At 33.1% G+C, this 25,670-nt stretch overlaps 2 protein-coding genes across 2 annotated transcripts; both read right to left on the bottom strand.

The window, feature by feature from the left end:
- Positions 1-2,069: 2,069 nt before the first annotated feature.
- On the bottom strand, positions 2,070-17,275 carry LOC111046093 (lysine-specific demethylase lid-like). The gene is made up of 11 exons (XM_039442398.1): positions 17,020-17,275; positions 14,019-14,136; positions 12,261-12,405; positions 11,640-11,789; positions 8,667-8,860; positions 7,430-7,584; positions 6,519-6,646; positions 5,026-5,223; positions 3,984-4,183; positions 3,311-3,428; positions 2,070-2,202 (listed from the first exon to the last, which is right to left on the bottom strand). The coding sequence occupies exons 3-10, from the start codon at positions 12,303-12,305 to the stop codon at positions 3,350-3,352; spliced, it is 1,149 nt and encodes a 382-aa protein (XP_039298332.1). The 5' UTR covers positions 12,306-12,405; positions 14,019-14,136; positions 17,020-17,275; the 3' UTR covers positions 2,070-2,202; positions 3,311-3,349.
- Positions 17,276-18,241: 966 nt separating this feature from the next.
- LOC120354381 (lysine-specific demethylase 5A-like) lies at positions 18,242-25,670 on the bottom strand. The gene is made up of 5 exons (XM_039441442.1): positions 25,542-25,670; positions 21,690-21,764; positions 20,972-21,110; positions 20,160-20,319; positions 18,242-18,267 (listed from the first exon to the last, which is right to left on the bottom strand). Exons 1-4 carry the CDS (start codon positions 25,668-25,670, stop codon positions 20,192-20,194), a joined length of 471 nt encoding a protein of 156 aa, XP_039297376.1. The 3' UTR covers positions 18,242-18,267; positions 20,160-20,191.

Here is a 25,670-nt window from a genome sequence, read left to right as displayed (position 1 = left end):
ATAACTAGCTGAAAATGTACCTGTCATCGAATTTATCTATCATTATAATATCTCGCATGCTATGTTTATTAACTTTTTTGGTACAGTAACGGCAGCTTGGTAAATCTTTTATCATTATCACATTGCATGGAAGCTGGAATTGGATATGATACAGGAGTATAGAGTAATTGATCTTTCTGAATTTTTGACTACATTTTTGATGAACTATTTCTCTTGAAAAGTTTAATCAGGCTTTACTGGGTTCAATCAAGTTTTCTTGTAGAGAAAATAGTGGCTCCAAATTTACTAATTCAGTAGCTAAGAAGATAGACTAATCACAAATAAGGATGCGGTAAAGTTGTTTACCCAAGTATCTGTTATATAACTGCTCTTTTCTGTTTATTATTGAAGACATGCCAGACATAGATTGATTTGTTGAAATAAGTATAAAATACTGTTAAATTTATTTTTTCAATTTACTCGATTCGAATCATGTATTATTATCAATGATAAAAATTAATTCAATTGAATATGTTCTGTGCAGACCTTTCCACATTCAAAATCAAACATTTATAATTGAGAGCATCATTTCACTTTTTCAGGAATGAAATTCTTTTCAAATGAACTGGAAAAGGGTAAAGATCATGACTAAAATAATTTTATTTGGAAGGTATGAATTTCGAAAATTACAATTTTCAGTCTTCAATTAATCATAATTTCAATTATATTACAATATAATCAGCCTCTAATGAGGATTTGCTTCCTTCCAATATGAATACAAACAGATCATGAAAGGAATTGAACTAATGTACCGTAATACAACTAAGTATTGATCAATACTAATGAAAAGAGCTCAATAAAAGAGAAAATAAAAAAATGTGTACCATACTGGAATGATATTATTTAACATATAGAATGGGCTATACTGTTATACATCAAAGTTTTCATCATTATTAATGAAAAGTGATCGATAATAAATTATAAACTGAAACGTAAAAATTAATCGAGACAATATACTTAAACCAAGGAATTAGCCTTCTAATTGCACATAGAAGGCTATTATAGTTTTATCTACTATAAACATATAAAAAAATGAAACATCAAACAATTATAATTTTATAAAATTATCACATCATTTGTCAATAATCATTTTTATAGCCAACATTTATTGTTCTACAGTTTTCTTGAAATACATTTCATGATTTTCAAAGCAAAATTTTTCTTAATTGCGTCCTTCTTATATAGGAAACATTTTTCTGGAAGGTAACTGATTTTTAACGGGAACATCAGTTTACAAGAGCAACTATACTCAACACAATTTTACGTTCTCATGATCATCAAATTATTTCAATTCACTTTACAATAAGGTTTTATAATTCAAATAATATACACTTATACTGACTTATACTTATAATATAGCATTTATACTGACAAATGTTTTCAAGATAGAAATAAAATATCCCGTCTTTCGGAGGAGCCGATAAGCCGTCGGTAACTGATTTTTAACGGGAACATCAGTTTACAAGAGGAATGCAACTGCATTTAACACAATTTTACGTTCTCATGATCATCAAATTATTTCAATTCACTTTACAATAAGGGTTTATAATTCAAATAATAATAATATATACACTTATACTGACTTATAATTATAGTATAGCATTTATACTGACAAATGTTTTCAAATAAAAATAAAATATCCCGTCTTTCGGAGGAGCCAATAAGCCGTCGGTAACTGATTTTTAACGGGAACATCAGTTTTCAAAGAGCAACTATATTCAACACAATTTTACGTTCTCATGATCATCAAATTATTTCAATTCACTTTACAATAAGGTTTTATAATTCAAATAATAGACACTTATACTGACTTATACTTATAATATAGCATTTATACTGACAAATGTTTTCAAAATAGAATAATATATAAAATATCCCGTCTTTCGGAGGAGACGATAAGCCGTCGGTCCTGACTACCTAAAAAGTAGTCGTCATCTCTCATCAAAATCCCTCTCACTCATGACCGACATCCAGAATATGTTCCAACCAGGTACATGAAAGAGTTGGAGTCACTTAGTTATATGACTTTACCAAATACATCCAAACTGCTTGTTGGTAGGAGGAGTAAGCAAGACTTGAAAATGCTCAAAAATTGCGGATTCAAGTAGTTGCTCTGCTCTCCTTTATCTAATAGATTCTCTAGCTCTTCTTTTTCGCAGGAACCTGATGGAAAACAGTGAATAGTTTTTTAAATATCCGTTTAAATAAACCTAAGAATGGTGACACCTTAAAACGAGATGAAAAACACTCAGAAACAAGATTGACTATTCTTAATGTACAATATTACGAGATATTTATAACAGCATAAGTTTTTCAAGCACTTCGATAATCCATACATCGAATATTGATGCTGGGAGACCCTAATATAGAAGTGAAATAATCATATTCATATACAGAGTTGGTGAAAAATGATGGAAATAGCTTAATATTTCTTAAAAAAATAAATTCAAATAATAAAGGGTACTTCAAGTTTCTATATTGTTTTATTAATATTTCTTTTACAAACATAATTTGATAGAAGGTTCCATTGGGGATCCTATTCGAATTAAAAAAAAAACAAACTATTTTTCTGTCGCTTTAAAATTTTGATCCGCCATTTTAAATCGAACTTCATTTTTTAATGAGAAGGTGTTCATGTCATTTTCAAGACAAAATAAATGCCGAAAACCGCACATAGATATCTCAAACAAGTTTCAAAGATATTAACAATAAAATATACTAATAAATCGTTTGTAGAGATTGAAATGTGGCCTGGTTTTCGTAATTCTATTTATTATAGTGGTTTGAAAAAGCTCTATTTTATTTCCTATTGACATGTTTGCTATACATTGTTGTTTGAACTCACTACCGGCGCACAAGTTGTTCTTTGCCGGTAGTGCCATTTTGTAAGTTAGAAAATTTATTTTATCAATCTGTATTATTTTATGGCAAAATAAATGAATTTGAATCATACAAAATTGTCTACTATCAACATATTAGCTTATTATCTCATATTTTAAAATATGAAAATTGTTCGTATCAAATTGTTCATCAGAACTGTCATTAAGAACAAAAACAAATCAAGGGGAAACGATAATTAATGTTTGCAAAAGAGCTTTCCTAGAGCCCAGATGACTTCAAGTCAGAGACTGACTTAGCTAAGATGTGACCAGAACAGTTCAACTTTAACTTTAGCACATCTGGAGAATAACATATTGATATATTTTCATAAGTATTACAGTATATGAAGAATGCAGTAAAACAAAAATTGTATGAAGTATGTAGTGCATACCTAATTCTGGGCTCTTGCGAAGAAGGAGTCTCATACTCTTCACCCATTTTTCATAATTATCCACCACGTCTCGGAGGTTTTTGAAAAGCCCGTACATCTCATTTGAAAAATATCTTTCCTGAAAAAGTCATTGAAGAACATTGATAACTAGAAATATTAGGAACTTTATCATTTCAAGTTTGTACACTTTCATCATAATGGGTCGATTAAATAAAAGCTAGCAATTTCTAGTGAGAAGTTCTTAGTCTAGCAAGTTCTTTTGAAAATAATTGTTCTCGGTTGAATAAAGGCAAGTAGGCCTAACTAGGCCTAGGTGGAATTGGAGATATTCGGGTCGCCCTAATAACCGCTCAATGCGTGTGGATAAAAATCGACGTCATAACAGCTGCTAGACCTGGCATTTGCTCAAGAATTTTCCGAAAACATGTGATTACTCCAAGTTGCATCTACCTAGAAGTAGCATATGATTATTCAACTGAATTTTTGCATTAGTTGCTAGCCACTAGATTCCAGTTTTTATTCAATCGAACATTTTAGGCTATGTAGACAAAAGAATGAAAGTTTCTCATCCATTCAAATTAAGTCACCACAACACGATCACATTCAAATCAAAATTGATCAATTTTAGATAGGAATAAATATGTATTCTAGAACAGATTAACCTGATACTTACATGAGCAAGTGATTTTGCGGTGTGCATGTTGTACACAATTTGTCATAATGTTTGATGCACACCATTCTCCGGATACCGGCATCTATCGCACATTTGCATGTGACAGCTGACAAATAAATTGTTGTTTTACAGTGGAAGCATTGCCTGTCATCCGGCATCCGTTCAAAGTTGAATCTAAAATGATCATCCTTACTACAGCCCTAAGGAAATAAAAAAATATTGAAATTATTATTAAAATTTTAAAAATAAATTCCAAGAGGTAATAATAACAGAACGTAATTATAACATATCTGATATATTCATCAGATATAATATGCTATGTACAGTGTGTGGACACCTCAAAATCAACTGTCCTGTTTTAATGCAGAGCGTCCCACATAAACTGCTTTACACCTTCATGAACACATTCTAAAAAAACTCTGCAAGAGAACTAAATTTATTGCAACTTTCAAAAACTCCAAGTCAACTTTCATGATTTCTGAATTGGTTTAGCTGAATTTTAGTTTATTTCACATGATCTCCTATGAGCTTGCATCAATAGTGGGCTATTGAATGATTTGGTAACAGTTTTTTTGTAGCTTTTTACTAAATGCAAGCTTATCTTACAACAATTCGGGTGAGAATGTTTTAACTTTGTCATGTTACATCAGCTCTAAGTTGATGTAAAACCTTAAAGGCTGGTTGAAAGTTGACCTAAGGCAACATCACATTAATTCAGGCTGGATTGCATGATTTAGAGGATGATAGCTAGTACAGTTTAGCTACATGTAATCGAATGAATATTATAATTTAATCATAAATAATATAATATTTAATTTTAAATATAATTTATAAATGAATATAATTGGATATTTAGATGCTAACATATTAAATATTATAAATTGGATTTTCCTTGCCAAAATCTTTTTTCGAGTCATGTAGTATGAGAGTTGTTGATAATCCTTTTTCACATAAGTAATTATTTAAAATCGGGCCAATCATATTGAATTATGAAGCATTGGAGAGAAATGGTGAATGAGATAATAAAATAGAATATACTAACCCATTGACCAACGACGAATTGTCGAAGTTTGAGTTCTGTTTTTATAGAGTAGTACAGGTCGTGATAAACTGCAGCAGCTAGGCGTACATCAGAATTTGCAGCATCTTTTGCAATTTTAAACATCAACTCATCGTGTGAGAAGAGACAGTACTTTTTTAATAGAGCGTATTCTTCCACGCATTTTCGGCCGATTTTAATCTGCAAACAACAAACATCAAATGAAGAGCAGTATTTCAGAAAATCATATTAGAAACAGTTATAATTTAAATTTATATTTGTCAGCCAATTCAATCATATTGGAATTTGGCACTCATTCGCTATGTTTCTTATCCGAATGCTTTCCTAAATTACGTAAAACAAATTTAATCAAGTACTCTCATGCCAGGTTGAACCAAGCGAGATCAATTTCAATCTTGGATGAGCTCAATGCTAAGGTTCATTTTGATCTTGGGTGAGCACTAAACCTACGATCAGCTGATTCAAAATCAGCGTCGGTCAACGCTAATGCAACCCAGAATTTGGTCTCATTACACAGTCATATGTGTGATCATATAAATTCTCATAGATGTTTTACCAACTTTATCAAAGAGTATATCCCTATCAGATCTGTAGTAATGATACCCATAGGAAATAAAGTACGTTCATAAGAGAAGAAAGCATAACCACAAAGTCAAGTTTAATTCCAAATGCAGTAGAACTCCAATTATCCAAACTCTGATTATCCGAGTCGTTGATTATCCTTATTGATTGATTCATACAATAAGTACATCATTAAAATTATAGGGAGAGAAAAAAATAAGGTAACCATCTGCTATCGCTCTCCCAAATTTAGATAAAGTTACACATGGTCCGAAATAGGTCAAGTCTTGTAGTTGTTCACTGCACAAAATTTTCAGTCCTTAATCTGAATCGCTTTTAGAAAAAAGTAGGCGAAATTACCGCTAATCTCCGTGAATTTCAGATATGATTTAACCGGTTATATATTATAATTAAAGCAATTACTACAAAACTACTATGATATTATATTTATTGTTTTTTTTTTCTAAATTTCTTGTTTTTTTAAAAAAAAAAGATTCCACATATCTGAATATTTGAATAACCGGGGGTTAGTATATGATGGGGCCAAGTAACAATTAATTTGGATAATATTGGAGTTCTACTGTACTAATAAAAATCCCTGCAAACATTTCGTTTTGGCTGCTATTTAATACCATTTTTTTCAGCTATAAGCCCTACTTTCCAATGAGGCAGAAAACCAAAACCATTGATTCTTATGGTGATGTTCATACATTTTAATTCTTCCAATGTGTAAAAACTTACATAAGAACCAATGGTTTTTTTCTGCTCTGTCAGAAATTCTTATAAAAGCTGAGCATTGAGATTGTTAAAGTTGCACCGTGTGCTGTTTTTAGAGATTTTCATAAATGTCCACTGTTATAGATAGCATAAGTATTCCTCATTGAATCAAAGCTGACAGTTGGAAGTGAGCTCACCCAATCAGCCGGAGCGAAGTTGACAGCTTCAGCCACGTTGAAGCCATGGTTGAAACTGCAAATGTAGGCTCTCGGAAATGTAATCACGAATTCTCCCACGTTTTGATCCATCCTGTAAACGGGAACACCTGCAAAATTCCATTCCATTATAGTTTCCACAAGGCGTGTCAATATAGCATCTGTACAAACTAATTATAAGTAAATATATTCAAGATTCAATGAAATGATAAATTGACAATAACAATTCAGAAAATAAAGATATACCGTAGTATCCAAATATTTTTCGAACTAGTTTTAAAGTTTATAAAGCAGTATACAATACACAATTCAGAATTATTAAACATTTATCAAATCGATTAAGGAAGTGAAGGTGAAGGTGGAAAGAGGTTATCTCCCCATTATTCCCCATTAAGTACCTAATATTCTATTACGATTTGAAGTAAGGCTATGGATCCCGTTACACAGTCATATTCTTAATCTGGCCATAAATAGGACCGTTAATAGTCATCTAATACGCTGTCAAATAATAGGAAGTCAAATCTTTGATGAAAGTTTGTCAATAATCTAAAACCACATAAATGATCATATCTATGACTGTGTAATGGGGTTCTATTCACACAATTTTACACTAGAAATAGCAAGGACACATTATTTGAAAAAAATTTCAATTTAAATTACCTACAACACAATACTAATTAATTGAGAAAGCATTGATTATGGTATTAGGAAGAGATGTGAGAAGTGTGTAATATCACAGATAGGTCCAGAAAATGAATTAGGCTAGACCCGATACGAAAAGTTGATGAGTCTTGGCAAATTGTTTCGTTTCAATTGCATTAATTCATAAACTGGAAACACTAGATGAGGTTCAAAGAACAGTGAGCAGTGTATTTTAAATATCCTATAGCTACCTTTTTCCATCAAGGCGTTTGGGTTGACAAGAGAGTCGTGAAGTAGCAGAGTGTCCGGTTGATCTTCGAATAGCTCTGGCGCCAGCTCTTTCATAGTTTCTTCGAATTTCTCAGCATACTGGCCAGGAACAGCGTACCACGTTTTAGAATTACCACTGAATCAACATAGAATAAAATTGAATTGATGACAAAAAATTGTGAAGAATCAGTAACAATCAGTTACAAATGAATAATAAAACTTCAACCCAACTAAAAAGCATTTTTCTGATTCATGTCCAGCCTCGCATTAAGCTAAAGCAGACAGGTACCAACAGTTCTTACCAGGTTCGTATTGGAATTTTGGTTTGAAAAACATTTAATACCCAAATACTGTAAAAGAAATTGGAAATAAAATCAGATTTACTATCCATCTGCCATACACCTTAATTTGGTTGTTATAGGATAATGTTTGAAACGGGCTAGTATAATAGGTACCTTCTAACTAATCATGTGTTTTATACTATTACAATATCATACATAAGAACACGGTGGCGCAGGCAAACTGGGCATTTTGAAATAATGCCAATTGCACGAAAAAATCTTAAAAGTTGCAATTACTAATGGCATGTATCAATAATATAATTTATGTTTCTGCAATCAAAATGTTGAAAAGGACCTCTTTATGGAAACTCTGTAATGGCAGTGTACAAATCTTGGGGAATGGCAGTGATTTAAATGTTTCTTTAGTTCATGTCTTGTTTAGGAACGCTTACGGTGTTATATTTTTATTTGTAAACTCAATAATGATTAATGGTGTTTACTTTTACATATTAACAGGTATAGTGTGATTCAGGATCACTGTCCAAGTTTATTCAGTTGCAAAACAGCACACACCCATACAGCTTACAGCAGTGCCAATGCTTGATTCTCTTAATCACATGACATAATATCACAACATATAGTGCACCGTGACTTCAAGGTATCCCCGCAGGAATACGTTCATCACATCAAATAATGTGGTAATGCTGTCAAAATATTCTTTGTTAGGCAGTTATACCACTATTTTAGTAAAATAATCTCACTCTTATTGCACGTTCCTCACCATTTCAAAGCCAATGGTCCATGCCACATCAATCGTGCACAATTTCAAGTGCGGCGAACTATTGCATTGCTGTGTATTTCCCGTTGCCCTGTGCCACTTTGTGTATTGTGTAGAAACAGATTTGTTTTGAGTAATATCGATTGAAGTAGTACTTACAAGTGTAAGTGGTCGACACAGTAGCTCCAGTGAGGCTCATTATGCCAACCAAATGTCGAGAAAATCATACCAACACACATCCATGCCTGATAGCTGAGGTATTGATAGGTCAGTGCAGAGACAGAGCTATCTACGAAGTTATCCAAACACCACGGATATCTACCGTCTAAGTATCTACCGAGCACTTCATCCGGCTGAAAACACAAACAAAATATAAAAGCATTAATTAATATATACGGTTTAAAATGCTATTTAGTCTGAACTCTATAGAATAATAATGATTCGGTCATTGAAAATTAAGAATTCAGTGATAAATAAAAACTATTACCAACAGTGGATACAAATATAAAAGCGCATACAAATACCTGGCGATCTCTAGTTCAGTTCATTGGAAGAATAAATACTACACTAATACTCACCTACCATGTCTCTCACCAACCTCACTATACTAATCAGATTAACTTCAAACTGTTATAATTTCTTAAAAGAATAATAATAATAATATCGAGTGACCTGGCTGGCTCAGGTCTGGTGTCAGAGTTTTCAGGTCGCAACTGATCAATTTCAGGGCCTCTTACATGACCTAACGACTACTTTTAGGGCAGCCGGGACCGACAGCTTAACGTGTCCACCCGAAACACATTTCTTAAAAAATAACATCAATGCTTTTCATTCAACCAATGAATTGAATCTACCAAGTCTGTGAAACAATAATTATAAACTGAAACACAACCTTAGTAAAAAAAAAAAACTTGTCAAATATTGTACTGTCGAGGAAGTGAAATGCATTGTCGAACCATTTGCTTCGCTAACTTAACCAAAAGCAACTCAACTATTTTTCAGTCGAAAATCGAGATCAGCTAAATCAGTTGAAAGCACTGAAACTAAAATAGCATCTTTGATATCTTCAAATACATTCATAACGCAGAAAGAGGACAGAAAGAGGATACCATTGAAGGAGTTCACACATTCGCAGCCTGTGAACATTTCCATAAGAGCTGATGGTATTCTATTCCTTTATCAAATAGTAATTTATTTGCAAAAATAAAATTTCAAAATAAGAAGTTACAGTATTTTAAATCAAATAAGTTTTTCACAATAGAATAAAAATAAATTAATTCGTATCGGCACAGCGCCTGCTGCGAGTTCAAAACTAAAAATAAAACTTGTACATTCGCGAAGACAAATCAAGTCAATACTAAAATTGATTAAGAACAATCGTGGTTGTTATAATAATAATAATTAAACTAATTGAATAGACTTAGAACGTTGTCAAAAATCCACTTTAATTAAATAAAAATTAATATTTTACAGGAGCATGCTTTCGTGTGTGCTCACACATCATCAGCTCTAAGTTACAGTATAGTTACAGGAAGTAGAAAGATTCTAAGTCTATTCAATTATGGAAAAGTTCCGCAACATCAAAATTAACACTACAAACTTAATAATTAAACTTATTAATTAAATATGTTATAATGATAATTAAACTTCTGGTAGTGTCGTAGTGAGAAATAGATGTGCTGTCTAGTCTGTGCTGTTCAGCTATTTCCTTCAAGAGTTTTTGTGGCTTATTTTCTGAAGAAATTGAGCGGAATTTCGTTAGAAAATAGATCTGAATAATATGTGAACTGGTGTCTACAGACAGATAGTTTCATCAAGTTAACATTGAATGAATTTGTCATTGCTGGACAGGTAAGGTAAGGTGTTCTTCTGGTGTCAAGCAGTTGGAATTTTTTATTAAGGTACAAGATAGCTTCAACAACATAAGTATGCCTAGGTTCCGCTACATCAAATGTCTACTAGGGTACAGTCTTGACTTATTCAAGACTGCCCTAATCAGATATTTCTGTAAATATACAATTAGTATGATCATGATAAGTTACATCCCGTGCCTGAATCATGCCCATAAGAGCAGAAATTTATTGGAAGCACGTGCTTCGCGATAAACATAGGAATCATCAAATCAAATTAAATTCCTATATTGGTGACCCCGACGTGATTGAAAAACAAGAAATTTTCACAAATATTTTGCGTGAGTATTTGAGTCATGATTGATGAACAGATTGCGGATCTGCGTGAACGTGATGCACAGTTGCAGCAGCCCATTCAAAACCACGAAGTTCATCGGGTATCTATAAAGTTGCCACCATTTTGGTTGGACAAACCTCGTTTATGGTTCCTTCAGGCAGAATCCCAGTTCACACTGGCCAACATCGTAAATGAGGTAACCAAATTCCATCATGTTGTTTCTCAATTGGATCAACGCACGGCAGCCGAAGTTGAGGACGTTATTGCGAACCCTCCTCCGCTCAACCCATACACGTTCTTGCGCGACAAGATTATTGAACGTTTATCCGCGTCCGAGGAACAACGCATTCGACAGCTCATCAGTACGGAGGAGCTCGGCGACCGCAAACCGTCACAGTTTCTTCGCCATCTCCGCTCTCTGGCGAATGCGACCGGCATACAAGACAATTTGTTGCGTCAATTATGGCTTCCTCGCCTTCCGCCAAATGTTCAAACTATTCTCGCATCGCAACCGGAGTTGGCGCTTGACAAACAAGCCGAACTGGCTGACAAGGTTAGTGAGATTATACCATACACATCTAATTTTTCAGTCAATGCAGCATTTCATGGAAAATGTACGGAGAATGAGTTACTTAAGGCGATTGCCGACTTACAAAAGCAAGTCGCTGAATTATCTGCTTCTCAATCACGTCGGGGTCACCAATATAGGAATTCAATTTGATTTGATGATTCCTATGTTTAAATTGAATAAATGAAACTAAATGAATGGTGAATTGATTTTAATGTTGAATGACAAATTGAACTATTGATAAATATTGAAATAAACTGATACAATTTATAAACAAACTTTGCCAGTTGACAACATCACAGGTGGCGGTGGCAATCATATGATTCGCCACATACAACACTTTACAAAGAGGAGAAGTAGCGTTGCAATGGACTGACCAAACGTGTGATGTGCATTCGAGCAGCGATGTGTGAGGGTGAGCCAATGCTTTGATACTCGGCTCCATACTCGACCACCGTGTCAACCGTTGTATTTTTTTCACCAACAATTTTCCAAAACTGCTCGACCGTTTCTAATGTAGGATTCTCCTGCAAATGAATCACAATTGGGAATCGGAACAATACATTTACAAATTTCTAAAACATTAACTATTGATCCATGAGCACTGAGTCAACTTGAATGACTTTACTGTATTCACTCCAATCTCATTTGTGAGTTCGGTTTTCAAAATTGACAAAAATTGAATCTTGTTGGATCATAAAATCTTGAAACTGGGCAAAAGTACACAAAAGTAAGAACCAGTGCAAAGAGTTCGGATTGTAGACAATACGATTGAAAATATTTATTTATTCTTACAAAAATCTAGGAGTGCAACAGGCATAACAGCCCAAACGCACTCATGAATACAGGAAATACATTATTAAAGATTATTACAGAAAAAAATTATATATAAATACTAGAAAAGTAATAAAAGAGAATGATTAAATGAGTATATTATAACTGGAAACTATCAACAGAAAAGAACCAAACAATTTTAACTTTGAAGTTTGATAACTTACTTCTTTGTTTAGGTTCAGGAACGTTCTCTTGGCGTTTCTAGCCATTTCATGGAAGTTTTCTATATTGTAACAGTTCACACCATTTGGTTTTTTATACGTATATTTGGTATGTTTCAGTTCCTCTGCAATGCATCGAGTACAATTCCTATAATAAGATCAAACAATTAAAATTCAATTAACTGCAAGCTTAGAGGTATTTCAAATGCTATACATAGAGCATTTAATTTGTCATTACAAGAATTATAATTATTATTTTTATAACGATTACGTCATAAGGACTCCAGTTATGGAGTATAAGACAAGTCAGGTTAAAAATTTTACATGCAGTAACCAAACCTAAGTTTACATAATTCAACATTAAGTAAATCAAACCTAGTCTTTGGTTGAAAGGATCTCTTGTACACTATAAAGTACTCTATCAACTAAATATTTTTTCAAATGTTCTTTCAAGATCTTCAAATTTCCTTCCAATATAATCTGGTTTATGCTCAAATTACTTACTATTGTGAGTCATTATATGATAATCTGCTCTGTTTCGGGTATTGTACTCATGTATATTTGAAGTTTGGGTCACACCACTCGTTTTCACATACATTAAAACTTCATATAAATAAAATGATGGTACAGTTGAAAAGCAAAGTTTTTTAAATAAAGGCCTACAAGAATCTAACCTATCCACTTTCTCTGTAAACCGGAGTGCCTTCTTTTGACACTGTCCAAATATTTTTTAGATGAATTACCCCATACCAAAATGGCATACCTAATATGTGATAGTATAAGACCATGATAAGCAGCTAACAGTATTTTTGTCATTCAACCAAGCAAGCTGCCACAAGACAAATATCCCAGATGAATATGTTATTACATATCTTCTCAATGTAAGGATGCCATGTTAATTTCCTGTTCAATACAACTCCCAAGAACGCTACTATCTCTTCTTTCAATTCATTTTCATCTAAAAACACGTCTATTGCTCTATCCTCTATTGAATTATATTTGCTTTTCAATTGTAGGAATTTACATTTTTTACTATTTATTGTTAATTGTCTCTGATTCAGGATTTGAAAATTGACTGGGATCCAGTAAAAGCATTAATTTCTAAACTATTTTATAAAGAATTGTTCAAGATAAGCGAAGTGTCATCAGCAAAGATCTATCATGATATTCTAATTATTTTGGTAATTGATTCACATATAACAGAAACAATAAGATATCTAAAATTGAACATTGAGGCCTGGACCTTTAATTTTTCAGATTCAATTTTTACTATTTCATTCCCATTCACTCAATTAAGTTCAACACATTGGTTTTTATCTATAAGATACAATTCAAACGATTCTAGTTCTAACCCACTTAAAAACACCTACGGTACAGTTTTGTAAAATTCCTAATAATGTTTTATGGTTTACATAATCAAAAACTTTGGATAAATTAAGAATTATTGCAGCAGCCTTATCAACTGAATCTATAATATCTATTACAGTATATTATTGACTATTTTACTATGACTATTAAATTAGATAATGACTGTTGGATTACTAGTTTGATATAAAAATTATGTCAAATTATTTATTACTAGTTTGACATAAAAATTATGTCAAATTATTACTAGTTTGACATAAAAATTATGGAATTCAACATTGACATCAATGATGATAAAGATCAATCTTGAATCAACATTTGAACATCCTTATGATTGAAATGTTCAAATTTCAAAATTCGAATAAAGGAGGAATAAATTAATAATGAATACTTTACCTTTAGGAACTTTACTCATTTCTGGAACGATGCACTTTATATGGTAGCATTTTTTGCAGTACGGGCACTTCAGTGAAACTTGATTACCGGTAATGCATTTTTTACATTTTTGGCATGCCTGTAAAAAATAAGTATTCGAAAATAAAATTATTTACAACGATAAATCAATTGACGGTGATTATAAGCTTATTATCGTTATATAATAGATTGATTACAAGTAAAGTTCATCATATTGAAGATGAAATTGATCCAATGTAAAGAACTAAGAAGAGTTGATGATTATAAAGAATACGTTTTACTCTAATTGTTTACTTCATCATTTCCGGAGTAATATGAAATAATGATTCATTTATCAGAAAATTCATCATCATACAATTTTTGTAAAAATACAATACACAAATTAAATAGTCGAGAAAATAGTTACTATTGAAAATTTATATCAACTGAACTTTCTAATTAAATTACACATAGGCAAAGCTTTGAAGCTATGGGATTATCCACAAAAAATGTTTTTGATAACAGTGCATTACCAATTTAAAAAAATGACACATTCACTGGATTTTTGCAATACCAGCTAAAAATATGTATAGAAATGACATCCAATCACAACAAAAACAATACATTTGAATTGTTGTTATAAAACAATAAATGTTTGTGAAACAATAAACATGAATTATCAACAATTTTTACACTATTTGTTAAAAATGTGTCATATTGGATACCATCAATCAGTTCACATCAGAAATCCAAAGCTAAAAACTATAGACGAACTAAACAATGATATTAAACACACTTTCTACATCTTCTTCACATAGGTTTAACAGAAATACCTTCAAATTACGCTTGAACAGCTGTGGTGAGCCACTATGCACAATGGATGAAGGCAGTTTATTACAGAATTTTCCTTCTAAGAATAGAAACGATTTTATAAAAAAAGTAGAATTGGGTGTTGGCACTCTAACCTGACCAGCCCTCCGAGTAAGAGGCGCATGCTCAGCTAAATCTACTGTATTACTCAAGCCCGATAAAATTGCATAAGTACTTTATATATGTATATCTTAGGTTAAGAATCCTCAAATTGTTGAAGATTCAAGAAACGGACCTCTGTAAGTGCATTAGTGGTTTCAACTGGGTTATGTATGTACATCCCCAATATGAAATGCCATATGAATGTCTGGAATGCACAAGTGAGAAGTACACATTCTTCAGAATAGAAATTGGGCATAAATTTCATATATGGTAGAATCTATGAAGAAGCATACGCAGGCTTTTCTTCAACCTACGCATATGGCTCCTCCACAAAATATATCCTTCCATAGATATACCTAAATATTTTTCTTATTGATTGAGGCAGTGAATTTTGTGGAATTTAAGTGGTTTCTCAAAGGTGAATGATTCATGAATTCAAATATTTATTTGAATATGCACGAGTTAAAATTGATCAAAGGTGAGCAACATTTTCATATTAAAGATGGAATAGATTCAATGTAAAAAACTTAATAGAGTTGATGACTGTAAAGAATACGTTTTACAATAATTATTGTATACTCCATCATTTCAGGAGAAATGTTTTATAAGAATATATTTAGTATGGTTTTTAATTCAGCAAATCAAAGCAAATATCACTCTGTAGTACTGATATCAAGTTTTCAGAATGGTATGTCAATGAGAACAAAGATTTAAAAAAACAAAAACATGGAAGGTGTCTACTAAAGTGTGAATCACGTTATAAAGTCAGTACCTGATCAACATTGGTTTGCTATCCTTGTCTGTCATTAGATAAAGCAGATGGCTGTATCCTTTTCTAGCTTCGCAACGTTACCAGATTGTTTTTAGACCATTGTTATTATTAAATCATTGAAAAATATAGCCTACTTTCATGGCAAATGCAATGTAATTGGTTATTATTAACAATAACGACCAATTAATATTGCATCAGATAAGCAGTTGAAATTTGAAAATCGACAACTCTGTAGTCACATCATTTTCACTGACTTAATTCAATTCAATTTCTTTATTCCAATGTAAAAAAAAACACTGTACAAAATAAAATAGAATAGTCATGGAATAATTATTTGCCCGCATGGACTGCTGATCCGTGCGCGGGGAAAGAGTACCCAATCTATACAGGTAACAAGAGTGTAAAAACTACTATCAATAACTTATATTAATTCAAGTTTAGCCTATAAAAAATATGTTAAATCCTGTATGAATGTATAAATACAAACTGTATCAACGACGATTCACACAGCACAAGTACCCGACTCAGAAAACTTCATCTTCTGGTGAGCTATCTGAACTAACGATTCAACAACATTAAATAGAATGTAGAATATAAAATCAGAATATAAATAATAATAATTATAATAAATAAAAGAAACTCAGGTGAGGCATGAAGGGCTTGAAACACAAAATCACAATCTAGTGAGGTTTGTGGATGAATATGTGCCAATTGCTTTGTGTCACCTATATGGCGATTCCAGCAGCGCCGCGGCGGCCACCCGGCCGATTGAGCGGAGCCAAAAACCTACTCTCTTTTTGTAGGCGGCAGCACCAAGTTCTTCTGCATCTATGATTGTTTGTGGGAGGTTTCGATAAATCAAATGGGGAAGTAGAAAGGGGTTACTGTTCAGTGACGTTAAGGTTGATTTGCGAAAGTTATATCCGTAATTTATTCGGTGTCTGGTTGGATAATCATATTGTAAGTTTGTAAAGATATAAGTTTTGTTTTTATAAATGTGAGGATGGATTTCAAGTAAAGCTGGCGGATATACAGGACCTGGAAATCGGAAAAGAGCTGGTCTGACGAATATCTGACTGGTTTCTTTAGAATAATTTTTATAAGCGCTCTTTGCGTGACAGCCAGAGGCTCAAGTACAGCGGCCGAGGCACCGCCCCACGCCACTACACCATATTGAATCAGCGACTGTACATTCGCAATATACACTTTATAACGTAAATCTCGCTAATAAATAAAATAAAAGAATAAATAAATGAATACCTTCTGATGCTGCAGTCTCTTCAGTGGCCTTTTCCCTAGAAATTTTCGTTTGAGACCAGGTACTCCGAATACTAAATCAACGTTGGTTTTGCTATCTGCTTTGCACTCAGTCATGTTTATTGGCATCAGTAGTGTTAGGTTTTGTTAAAGCTTTAGGAACTTTGAAAAAGTTCTGATCAACATCAAGTTTTTCAAATTCAGCATGAAAACCAGTAGTCAAATACAGTTCTTGTAGTTTTTCCACTGCATCCTTATCATTCTCCTGTAATGGGGTGGATGATTTAGAGTAAGAAAAACATTGAAAAATACAAAAATAAATAGTGAAGAGAATTGACCCTGAGATCCGAACAAGGAAGACTAACTTTGAGATAATTTTGGATCTTCGTTTGAAAATATTCAATATCTCTTATAATATCAGTCTTTACTTGGCTCTGAAAAATTCTTAACTATGACATCTTACTTTTTATAAGAATTCTTCCTCACATACAAATAGAATAGAAGAAATTCGTATTTAATAATGTGGCGAAGTTTAGACAATAATGTCCACTCTGCCACTCAACTATGTCGTGAGCAAAACAATACAAACATGAAATTGACAGAGATAAGCAAGCAATCAAATACAAAATAATAATTATTTTATTGCAGTATAAGTGATAAGAAACAAAGAAAAATGAATCAAGATTTAAAAGTCTTCCAATCAACTAAATCACTTCACCCTGTAAAGGAGAAACATCATAGAAATATTGATTTTGAAAATAAGGCCAATTAGAAAATTGCGAGTCAGAACAGTGAGAATTGGTCTTGCTCTTGGAAGATAGTAATATTAGTATTGATTGAAACAATAGAATAGTATCCAATGAATTAAGACGACAAGCGAAAACAATATCTAATAAATACTCGATTAATGATTCATTTTTTATGAGATTCAGTATAATGATGAAAATCTAAAGATTCAAATCTATCTAAAATCTATTATAACTGCCTTGGTTGGATTTGAGTGGACCGCAGTATTGAATAGTGGGGGTAATTTGAACAGAGCAAGCGGTGGTAAGCGCTGGGATTTAAACTATAGTATAGTATTGAATACCTGTTCTTGAGCGGGCAATTCAGTAACGTTGCCTCGTATTTCTTCCAATTTATTCGAAGCTTCCTGGATCTGTAAATCCACACAATTGATGCGCTCTTTTTCATAGCTACTCACATTAAGAGGATGAAGCTCAGCTCCTGGGTCACACCTTGCATAGAAGCCTGCAAATAAAAAAACGACACTGAAACATTTTCAAAGTGTTGAGAACAAATATTTATATTAATATAGTTGTACTGTGCGTGATTTTGAATGAATAAGCAAAAAGTAAAAACTGTATCAACCATTTTTCGATTTGTAAACTTTTCTAAAATAACAAACTGATTTCATGTAACATCTGTAAGCAACACAAAATGAGGATGAAACCAGATTCTGTAATTTTATATTTATTTTTTCATTTTACAGTGATGTTAACAATTTTTTTTATTGAATATTACTGTTACTAGTACTAAGACTAATGATCAGTTTATTTCTATCCTAAATTAATAATTCAAGTTATTTTACAAGAAGAGTCTTGTAATAGCTTCTCATTGTTTTAAATTAGCTCATTCATAATAACTGCACTAAATAGATATGTTAATTTTTTCCACTTTCACTAAGTACTCCTGGAGGTTCACACCAGATCTGTTGGCTTCTTCCTTTTCAATCTCCTCGTCAATGTTGAGTAGTCCAAAAGCTGGGTTGCCTCAACATTTTGGTGGTCATGTAGAGCCTCTTCATAGGTCCTTGCTGTTTTTACAATCATCTCCTTGACTGTCTCCACCTGAAGGTCTCTATGAAGGTCGGCGTTCCTGATGAAATATGGAGCATTGACAGCATTTTGCAGGAACTTGTTTTGGAATCGTTGCATGATGCCAATATTGCTCTCTGCTGTACAGCCCCACAGTTGTGCACCATACAACCAGACAGGCCTCAGAATGTGTTTGTAGAGTAGAATTTTATTGTAGGTAACAACATTTAAAAGTGGTAGATTTTCTTTTGGAGTTCATTAATCTATATTATTTGCAAAAAATACAAATTACTAGCCCCAACCTGAGCATTAGTGCTATTTGAAGACAGATTGCAACACATTATGTGTCTTGATAGAACACTAGACTATAACTAGAATAACTTCAATCTATGGAGTTTTCCGGTTATTATGAATTTTATATAGCTTAACATTGATTTTCAATTTTGTATGTTAGAACTATTTATTTTCAATAATTGTCTAAATCAATCAACTTGAGGTAGGACGTGGAACTATTGATTCATTTGATAATTGATAACTTGTGATATATTTGGTGCTAACAAGTAATATTAACGAGGGATAACATAATATATATACATAATTATTATTAATTTTTATAAACATCCACTAGCATGCCGAATTTATGCTGCTCCATCACAAACTTTTTAAATTAAAAAAAAACTCATTGACATGAGCTACTCTTTAAATTAATAAAACAAAATAAAATCTTATAGCACCCTTTATTTAAAAAAAAAAACTTTGAAATAGTTTAACAACTAGTTTCGGTGATATTACACCATCGTCAGGTTATAAAAAAAGTTGTTAAACTATTTTATAGTTTTTTAAAAATAAAGGGTGCTAAGATTTTATTTTGCTTTATTTTTAAATTAAACCTTTACAGAAGGTGATTGAGTGGAATATTTCTAATTAATTTGGTTATTTGAGCCATCTAAATTCAAAATTTATTGTTTCCATGTTTATTTTTGACTAAAATTGTATAGAAATTGTACACGTGAAATTCCAACCCTATTTTGGACTGTGTCATCACCTATAAATTTGGAAGAAAAATAGCACAAGGGCTACCTTATTATTTATCTACCAATGTTATATATATAACATCAGTTTCATTTATAAATAAAATAAATAAATAAGGTGTTCTTTCTTGTGCATTAAGGTACTTGGTGTGATTTATATTTATTCAAACGAATTAAACGTTTTGATTTTTGTATATGTTTTGTATTGTTTTGAAGAACCAATAAAGATTTTTGAATTGAATTAAATTTTATAACCATTATTTTGTAAATAATCATTAATCAATTGTTTACTTACGGAAGAGTTTGCATCTGATCCTTTTACAACACTCACATATGGGAGTATAATTTTTTGTAATGTTCTTGCAGGGCCAAGGCCATAGGCTCGATATCCTTGTAATGCAATTCCTTGGCCACCTCCACCCATTTGTTTTGTTCAGAGACTTTGCAGTACCCTCCTGAATGAGAAGAAAAATATACATGAATTACACAATTAATTCATCAATACAGTCGTTGAAAAACATATTGATTTTTATCGATAAATGCGTTCATAGAATTTCACTTTCACACTATTAGTAGTAGTATCGTTGCAATCGTAAAATTTAGTAGGCCTACTATATAGTGAGATTCACATATTAAACTCAGCATCTGATTGCTATCTTTGTATCCCTTAGACGAAGCAGATAATACCATCCTTTTCGCACTGTTGTCAAATTGTTTTTGGGCTATGTAGAAATATGAACTACCAGAATATTTAAACTCAATCAATAAATTTTATTATTTAATCATTAAAATATTCTTGTGGAAACATAAACATATAAATAGGAAGAATTATCATGTATGTGATTCTTAATGGAAGATTTGTTGTAATATATTCTTTGCAAGAATGTTTTCTATTTTGAAATTTGAAGTTTTGAAATGATACACCAATAAATTAAGCTACCCTGAAGCTCAATATTAAAAACTATTTCGGCTAGCGCTTCATCGATTCGATCGTTGAGATATATGGGATATGTAAGAATGGGCCATGTGTCAATGTAAACTTTCCACCAACCTTGTATTTAAGATATTTATAACCATGTATATAGGCTGGGCTGAGATAGCACTTACCTTGTCTAGCCACGGCGTGGTGAAGTGAGTGTAAATCCACTTTTCGGCATTCCAAAACAGGGGTCTTCAATACTAAGCCTCTTAGTTCAAAAAATTTAGTCAATCTACCCAAGAAAATCTCTCTACTTCTTAAAACGGCCTGAAACATGCAGAATATTTTCAATAACCAGTTGCAAATTTAATTCTATTAAAATATACCTGTTTCATAAAGATGAAAATCGATAGGATATTACAATAACTATAACTACCGTTCCAAAATCCCTAATATTTTATATCGATGATAATAATAATAGTTTTGAGGGTGTTGGCCACATAAGCTCATAGGCTTGTGCGTGGGTAATGAGTGAGAGGGATGATGATGACAGATGACGACTACTTTTTAGGTAGTCGGGACCGACGGCTTATCGTCTCCGAAAGATGGGGTGACCGTATCTATGTGATTGTGCTGTGGTCAAAAACTTTTGCCCCCGGTCGAGATTCGAACTCTGGTTCTCTTGATTATTTATTAGACTGGCGCGTTATCACTTACTCCAATGAGCCACCCCAACAAAACTAAACAAAATTATACGAGCCACACGATAACAAAGCTAAAGTTTAAAAATACCAATCGTATTGACATATTACGTGAAAACGTCAAGATTAACAAAAAAAGGATGAATAAATTTAAGAGAAGCCCAAATCAATTTGGACGAATACATTAATTTAATGATGTACTCACGTCAATCTTGTTCAGATGCTGTGAGCTGGTGATGATCCTGAATGAGGTTCCTAGCGAAATAGGAAAAGCAGTTTCCTGAAAAATTTATAGCAACTATGGAATAAATAGTATAAATACGATTACTTGATTACTATACTTCATTTTTTGACTAAATCTTTGAATATTACCGTATTCAAAACAGATAATTCTAGTTTAATTTTAAAATCAATGAATATACTACCAATTCTGAAAAAAATCACCCCAAAGATTTTAACTTTAAAAGGTTTCTTATCTTGAAAAATAACAATATAGATGAGTTTTCCTTAGAATGTTCTTTAATTTTAGTAACTTTAAAGTATTTTAATTGAAATACTCTATAAAATGCCACCTGTGAAAACCTTCCAAAACCGTATGAAATTTGAACCACTTGATATTATCTATTAAAAATAAATGACTGTTTTCTGGATACATTCAAGATGTCTACTTGTTTCCAAACAGTTCGCAGCCCACCATCGAAGAAAGGCCCAAGTTATATCAACAACCTATTCCAAAGGACGGTGTTATCCAACATCAAGTGTTAAATAATGTTCTAAATTTAAATTAATCACTATTCAACTAAAATCCAAAGTTGAATGCTTTGAACCACCCCGGAGACTTTTGCTAATGCTAATGACTACAGGGTAAACAGATAGAAGGAAATTCAATGAGAGCTACTATCCAGAAATCATTTACCAGCCCGGGAATCGAACCCGATACCTCCTAATTGCTCGTTAGCCATGTTCAACCAATTACACCAAACTGACAATCTCTAGATAGCAGCACTCTTTTATACTAAGCCATAGCGGCCAGCCCGTCCACACATGAAAATACATTACCGTATTTATTTTTGATCACTTATTAATTATCACTTCTGAACTACTGAACTGATTAACTTGCAACTTTACATAAAGATACTGAATTTACCAAGGTTGGAAATATACTTATTTTGATTGATATTAATCAATTAATTTAAATTTGATAATTAAAATAAATTTATTCAATTTGTGAAGTTTACGTAACTATAAAAACCCAACCAAACAGCTCTCTCTCCAAGTGACTCCATACAATTTTACAACATCCTCGGTGCAAAAGCACGAATGATGGGACTCCAGAGTGACAGATAGAAAGCAGTGAAAGGTAGAGTATCGGCAACGCTGTTTTCCTATCTCTCTTAACTGCCATTATAACATGGACCTCACTAGGCTTATAATAAAAAGGTAACGTTAAGTTACTCACCAGTGGAGGTATTATTTTGCAGATCCCAAAATTTTCTGCTAGAGGTTTGATGGAATTAATGTAGCCGGTTAGATCTAAGAATTCATCTTCCGTGGGATAAAATATCGGTGCTTCCAGTGGTCTAATGAAATTGGAAGAATTATCAGAATTCGGGGCAGGAACCTCGTTCTGAGCCTTCAAACAACGCTCTAAGCATGTTCTCGGAAAAAATGCTCTTGAGTCACCTTTCTCCATAATTATGCTAATTAGTTTCTAGTTTCTAATTATGCTAATGCGTCAATGCAACGTCCATTGAGAGACTGAAAGAGACCAGCAGACCACACGCGATTGTGAATAGGTACCGTACTGATAAGACAATGGCAGCTTCTACCCTCAACACAACGTTTTCACTGTTACGGTAAGTGTTGCATAATGTTCAGAGTCGAAGATGGATAGATAGTCTAGGTACCTAACTGGTAGTAGGCTATTCAATTGAATACGAGTCTGAAATGTCTACTCTAACACTATAATATCAAAACTATCACTGAAATCCCACACAGAATGAATGGAATTCATCTTTGCAATGACAATGACGCAGTAGCTTCTGTTTCTGCATGGCAACTGTTGCATTATGGGTTGTAGTTTTTTTTACAAAAAAAGTAGTATATTTCGCACCTAGGGCTGAAAATGAGACTTTTCCGGCTCGAAATCGGTTTTCAAGTCTGAGGCCGTAGGCCAAGGACTAGAAAAGATTTAGAGCCAGAAAAAAATTTTTGCCCATGGTGCGAACACTATTTTTTGCCACACAGAAGAATAAACTATATATATACGGTATGAGAATAATTGTTTATTAAGCACTTCCGAAAGCAAAAGTGGAAGGTCATAGCTCTAGCAAATCTGAGGTAATCTGAATATCAGGAAATTGTCCAAGTATTTTAATTTTTTATTCTGATTTGTATAAATAACCTAAAATATTATAATCAATTATTTGGGAGGTTGAGTTTATACTTTTTTATTCTTTCAAATGACAATAAGGTGATATTATAAATGTTTCAATTATTGAATAATAAACACATATGATAAAAAGTTTTTTGATCAGCTGTTTTAGCACACTTGAAATTTGGCCAATCTGTTAGCGGCCGGAAAGGGTACTCTTTCCGGCCTTAGCCGGAAAGAAATCTGTTCTGATATCAGACGAGAGTCGTCTGCAAACAATGTCTTTCAGATCTAGAACTGGAAAACAGCTGCTTCTGTGCAGTGTGGCGAAAAAGGAGTTGCCTCCAAAATAACGACTCTCTTCTGGTGCAATTCTTTCAGGAGGATTTACATTGGTCAGGTTTCCTTGAATCAAAGTTTTTTTAACGTTTGAGTTGAATGGGTGATTTTGAAAACTTGTTTCAAGTCAAGTTTACTCGATAGCCTCGAAAGTAGAGTAGATTCAAGTTTCTGTCATTTCAGACTTGACTTCAAGTTTCCAAAATAGATTCATTTTACACTAAACTTGAATTCAAGTGAACTTGACTAATATGAACACCCCTTCAGCGACAACCATAGCCATGCTTCGAGACGCACAGCTAATGTTGCATGGCTAGAGCTGTCATGGCTAGAGCACATAACTATTAGTTTTTTATGTTGTATGAACGTTATGATGGCAAATAAATAAGAAGTGCTGACTACTATATTGCTTTTACCATTCATATCTGATGAATATTTGTGTCTACATTAGTTCACCTACTGATTAATATTAATTTATTTAATAACTATTGTTTCTTCAATTTTTATTAACTCTAATAACTGTTAAACTTACACAAAGCCACAAGCATTGCCAAGTACAAATCCACGTCCTAGTAGACCGTGAGCCGCTGTCAATAAGTATAAGATTAGTGTGCACTGAAGTGAAACTTGATGATGCCAGAGAATTGACCTGCCGAAAAAAAACGCGACTTGCAAGCATTGCAAATGCGCACAGAGCCTACTTGAGAAGGCTGATGCACTTCATCCACATCAGTAAGGCTCCAACCCCTGGAACTTCATGGTCATAGACAGTTGCATCAGGGGGTCAGAGCACCTTTATACTGCAGGCAAAATGTATGGCTATTCTATTTTGATATTTTGAAAACTCTTCAAGACAACCATTATTATTAGTCATTATTTTATGATTATAATTATTATTTATTCCTGTTCAAGGGTTTTGCTTGACCACCTTTTCCTGGGCTCTGACCCACAAAGGAGAGTGACAAGCAATCTCACCAGAGTGACTGCTCCACATGTCCATATGGTAAACAATCAAACTTGGCCCATTGAATAGTTTACTCTGAGTGGTATAAGATCCAAGGATGACAGCTTTTTGCTTTTAAGCTGCAAGATCAGCAGCAGCTCTCACAGGCTTATTTTTTTTTTTTTTTTGAATGGACGGATTCAAGGATCCAAAGGTTCAAAGAGCCCAACATGTCATCCAAAGCTTATTGGGTTCCCAAGTAGTATGTTAGTTAGGCAAACCTTTACAAGAACCAGGAGTTTTTCCCTATGCTAACATCCTATTCATCACCTGGTTGCTTGTCACAGTCCAGTGTGATATGCTTGGCAGTCTCTTCAGACTAATTAGTCCTCGTGACCTACATGAGTTCTACTCCTGGCCTTCTTTGAAGGTCCTTCCACTGAGGAAGGAGTGGCCAAGTTGCCTCTAGGGCGCCTGGCCACCCTTGACTCAGTCTCTTGACCCACATCTGTGCCTGGAGTTTCACCCAT

This window comes from Nilaparvata lugens, chromosome X (assembly GCF_014356525.2).
Source record: "Nilaparvata lugens isolate BPH chromosome X, ASM1435652v1, whole genome shotgun sequence".
Lineage (NCBI taxonomy): Eukaryota > Metazoa > Arthropoda > Insecta > Hemiptera > Delphacidae > Nilaparvata > Nilaparvata lugens.
Note: the sequence above shows the minus strand (reverse complement) of the source record. Positions and strands in the feature narration are given on the sequence as shown.

Coding starts and splice junctions, on each gene's coding strand:
- LOC120354381 (XM_039441442.1), bottom strand. CDS start 25,670: ATGGGTGAAACTCCAGGCACAGATGTGGGTCAAGAGACTGAGTCAAGG. Junction 21,765..25,541: donor AGGCCAGGAGTAGAACTCAT/GTAGGTCACGAG, acceptor TAAATTTTTCAG/GAAACTGCTTTTCCTATTTC. Junction 20,320..20,971: donor CCACGCCGTGGCTAGACAAG/GTAAGTGCTATC, acceptor CTTCTCATTCAG/GAGGGTACTGCAAAGTCTCT.
- LOC111046093 (XM_039442398.1), bottom strand. CDS start 12,305: ATGGCTAGAAACGCCAAGAGAACGTTCCTGAACCTAAACAAAGAA. Junction 7,585..8,666: donor TGTGTCGACCACTTACACTT/GTAAGTACTACT, acceptor ATGTTGATTCAG/TGGTAATTCTAAAACGTGGT. Junction 4,184..5,025: donor AATTCGTCGTTGGTCAATGG/GTTAGTATATTC, acceptor TTATTTCCTTAG/GGCTGTAGTAAGGATGATCA.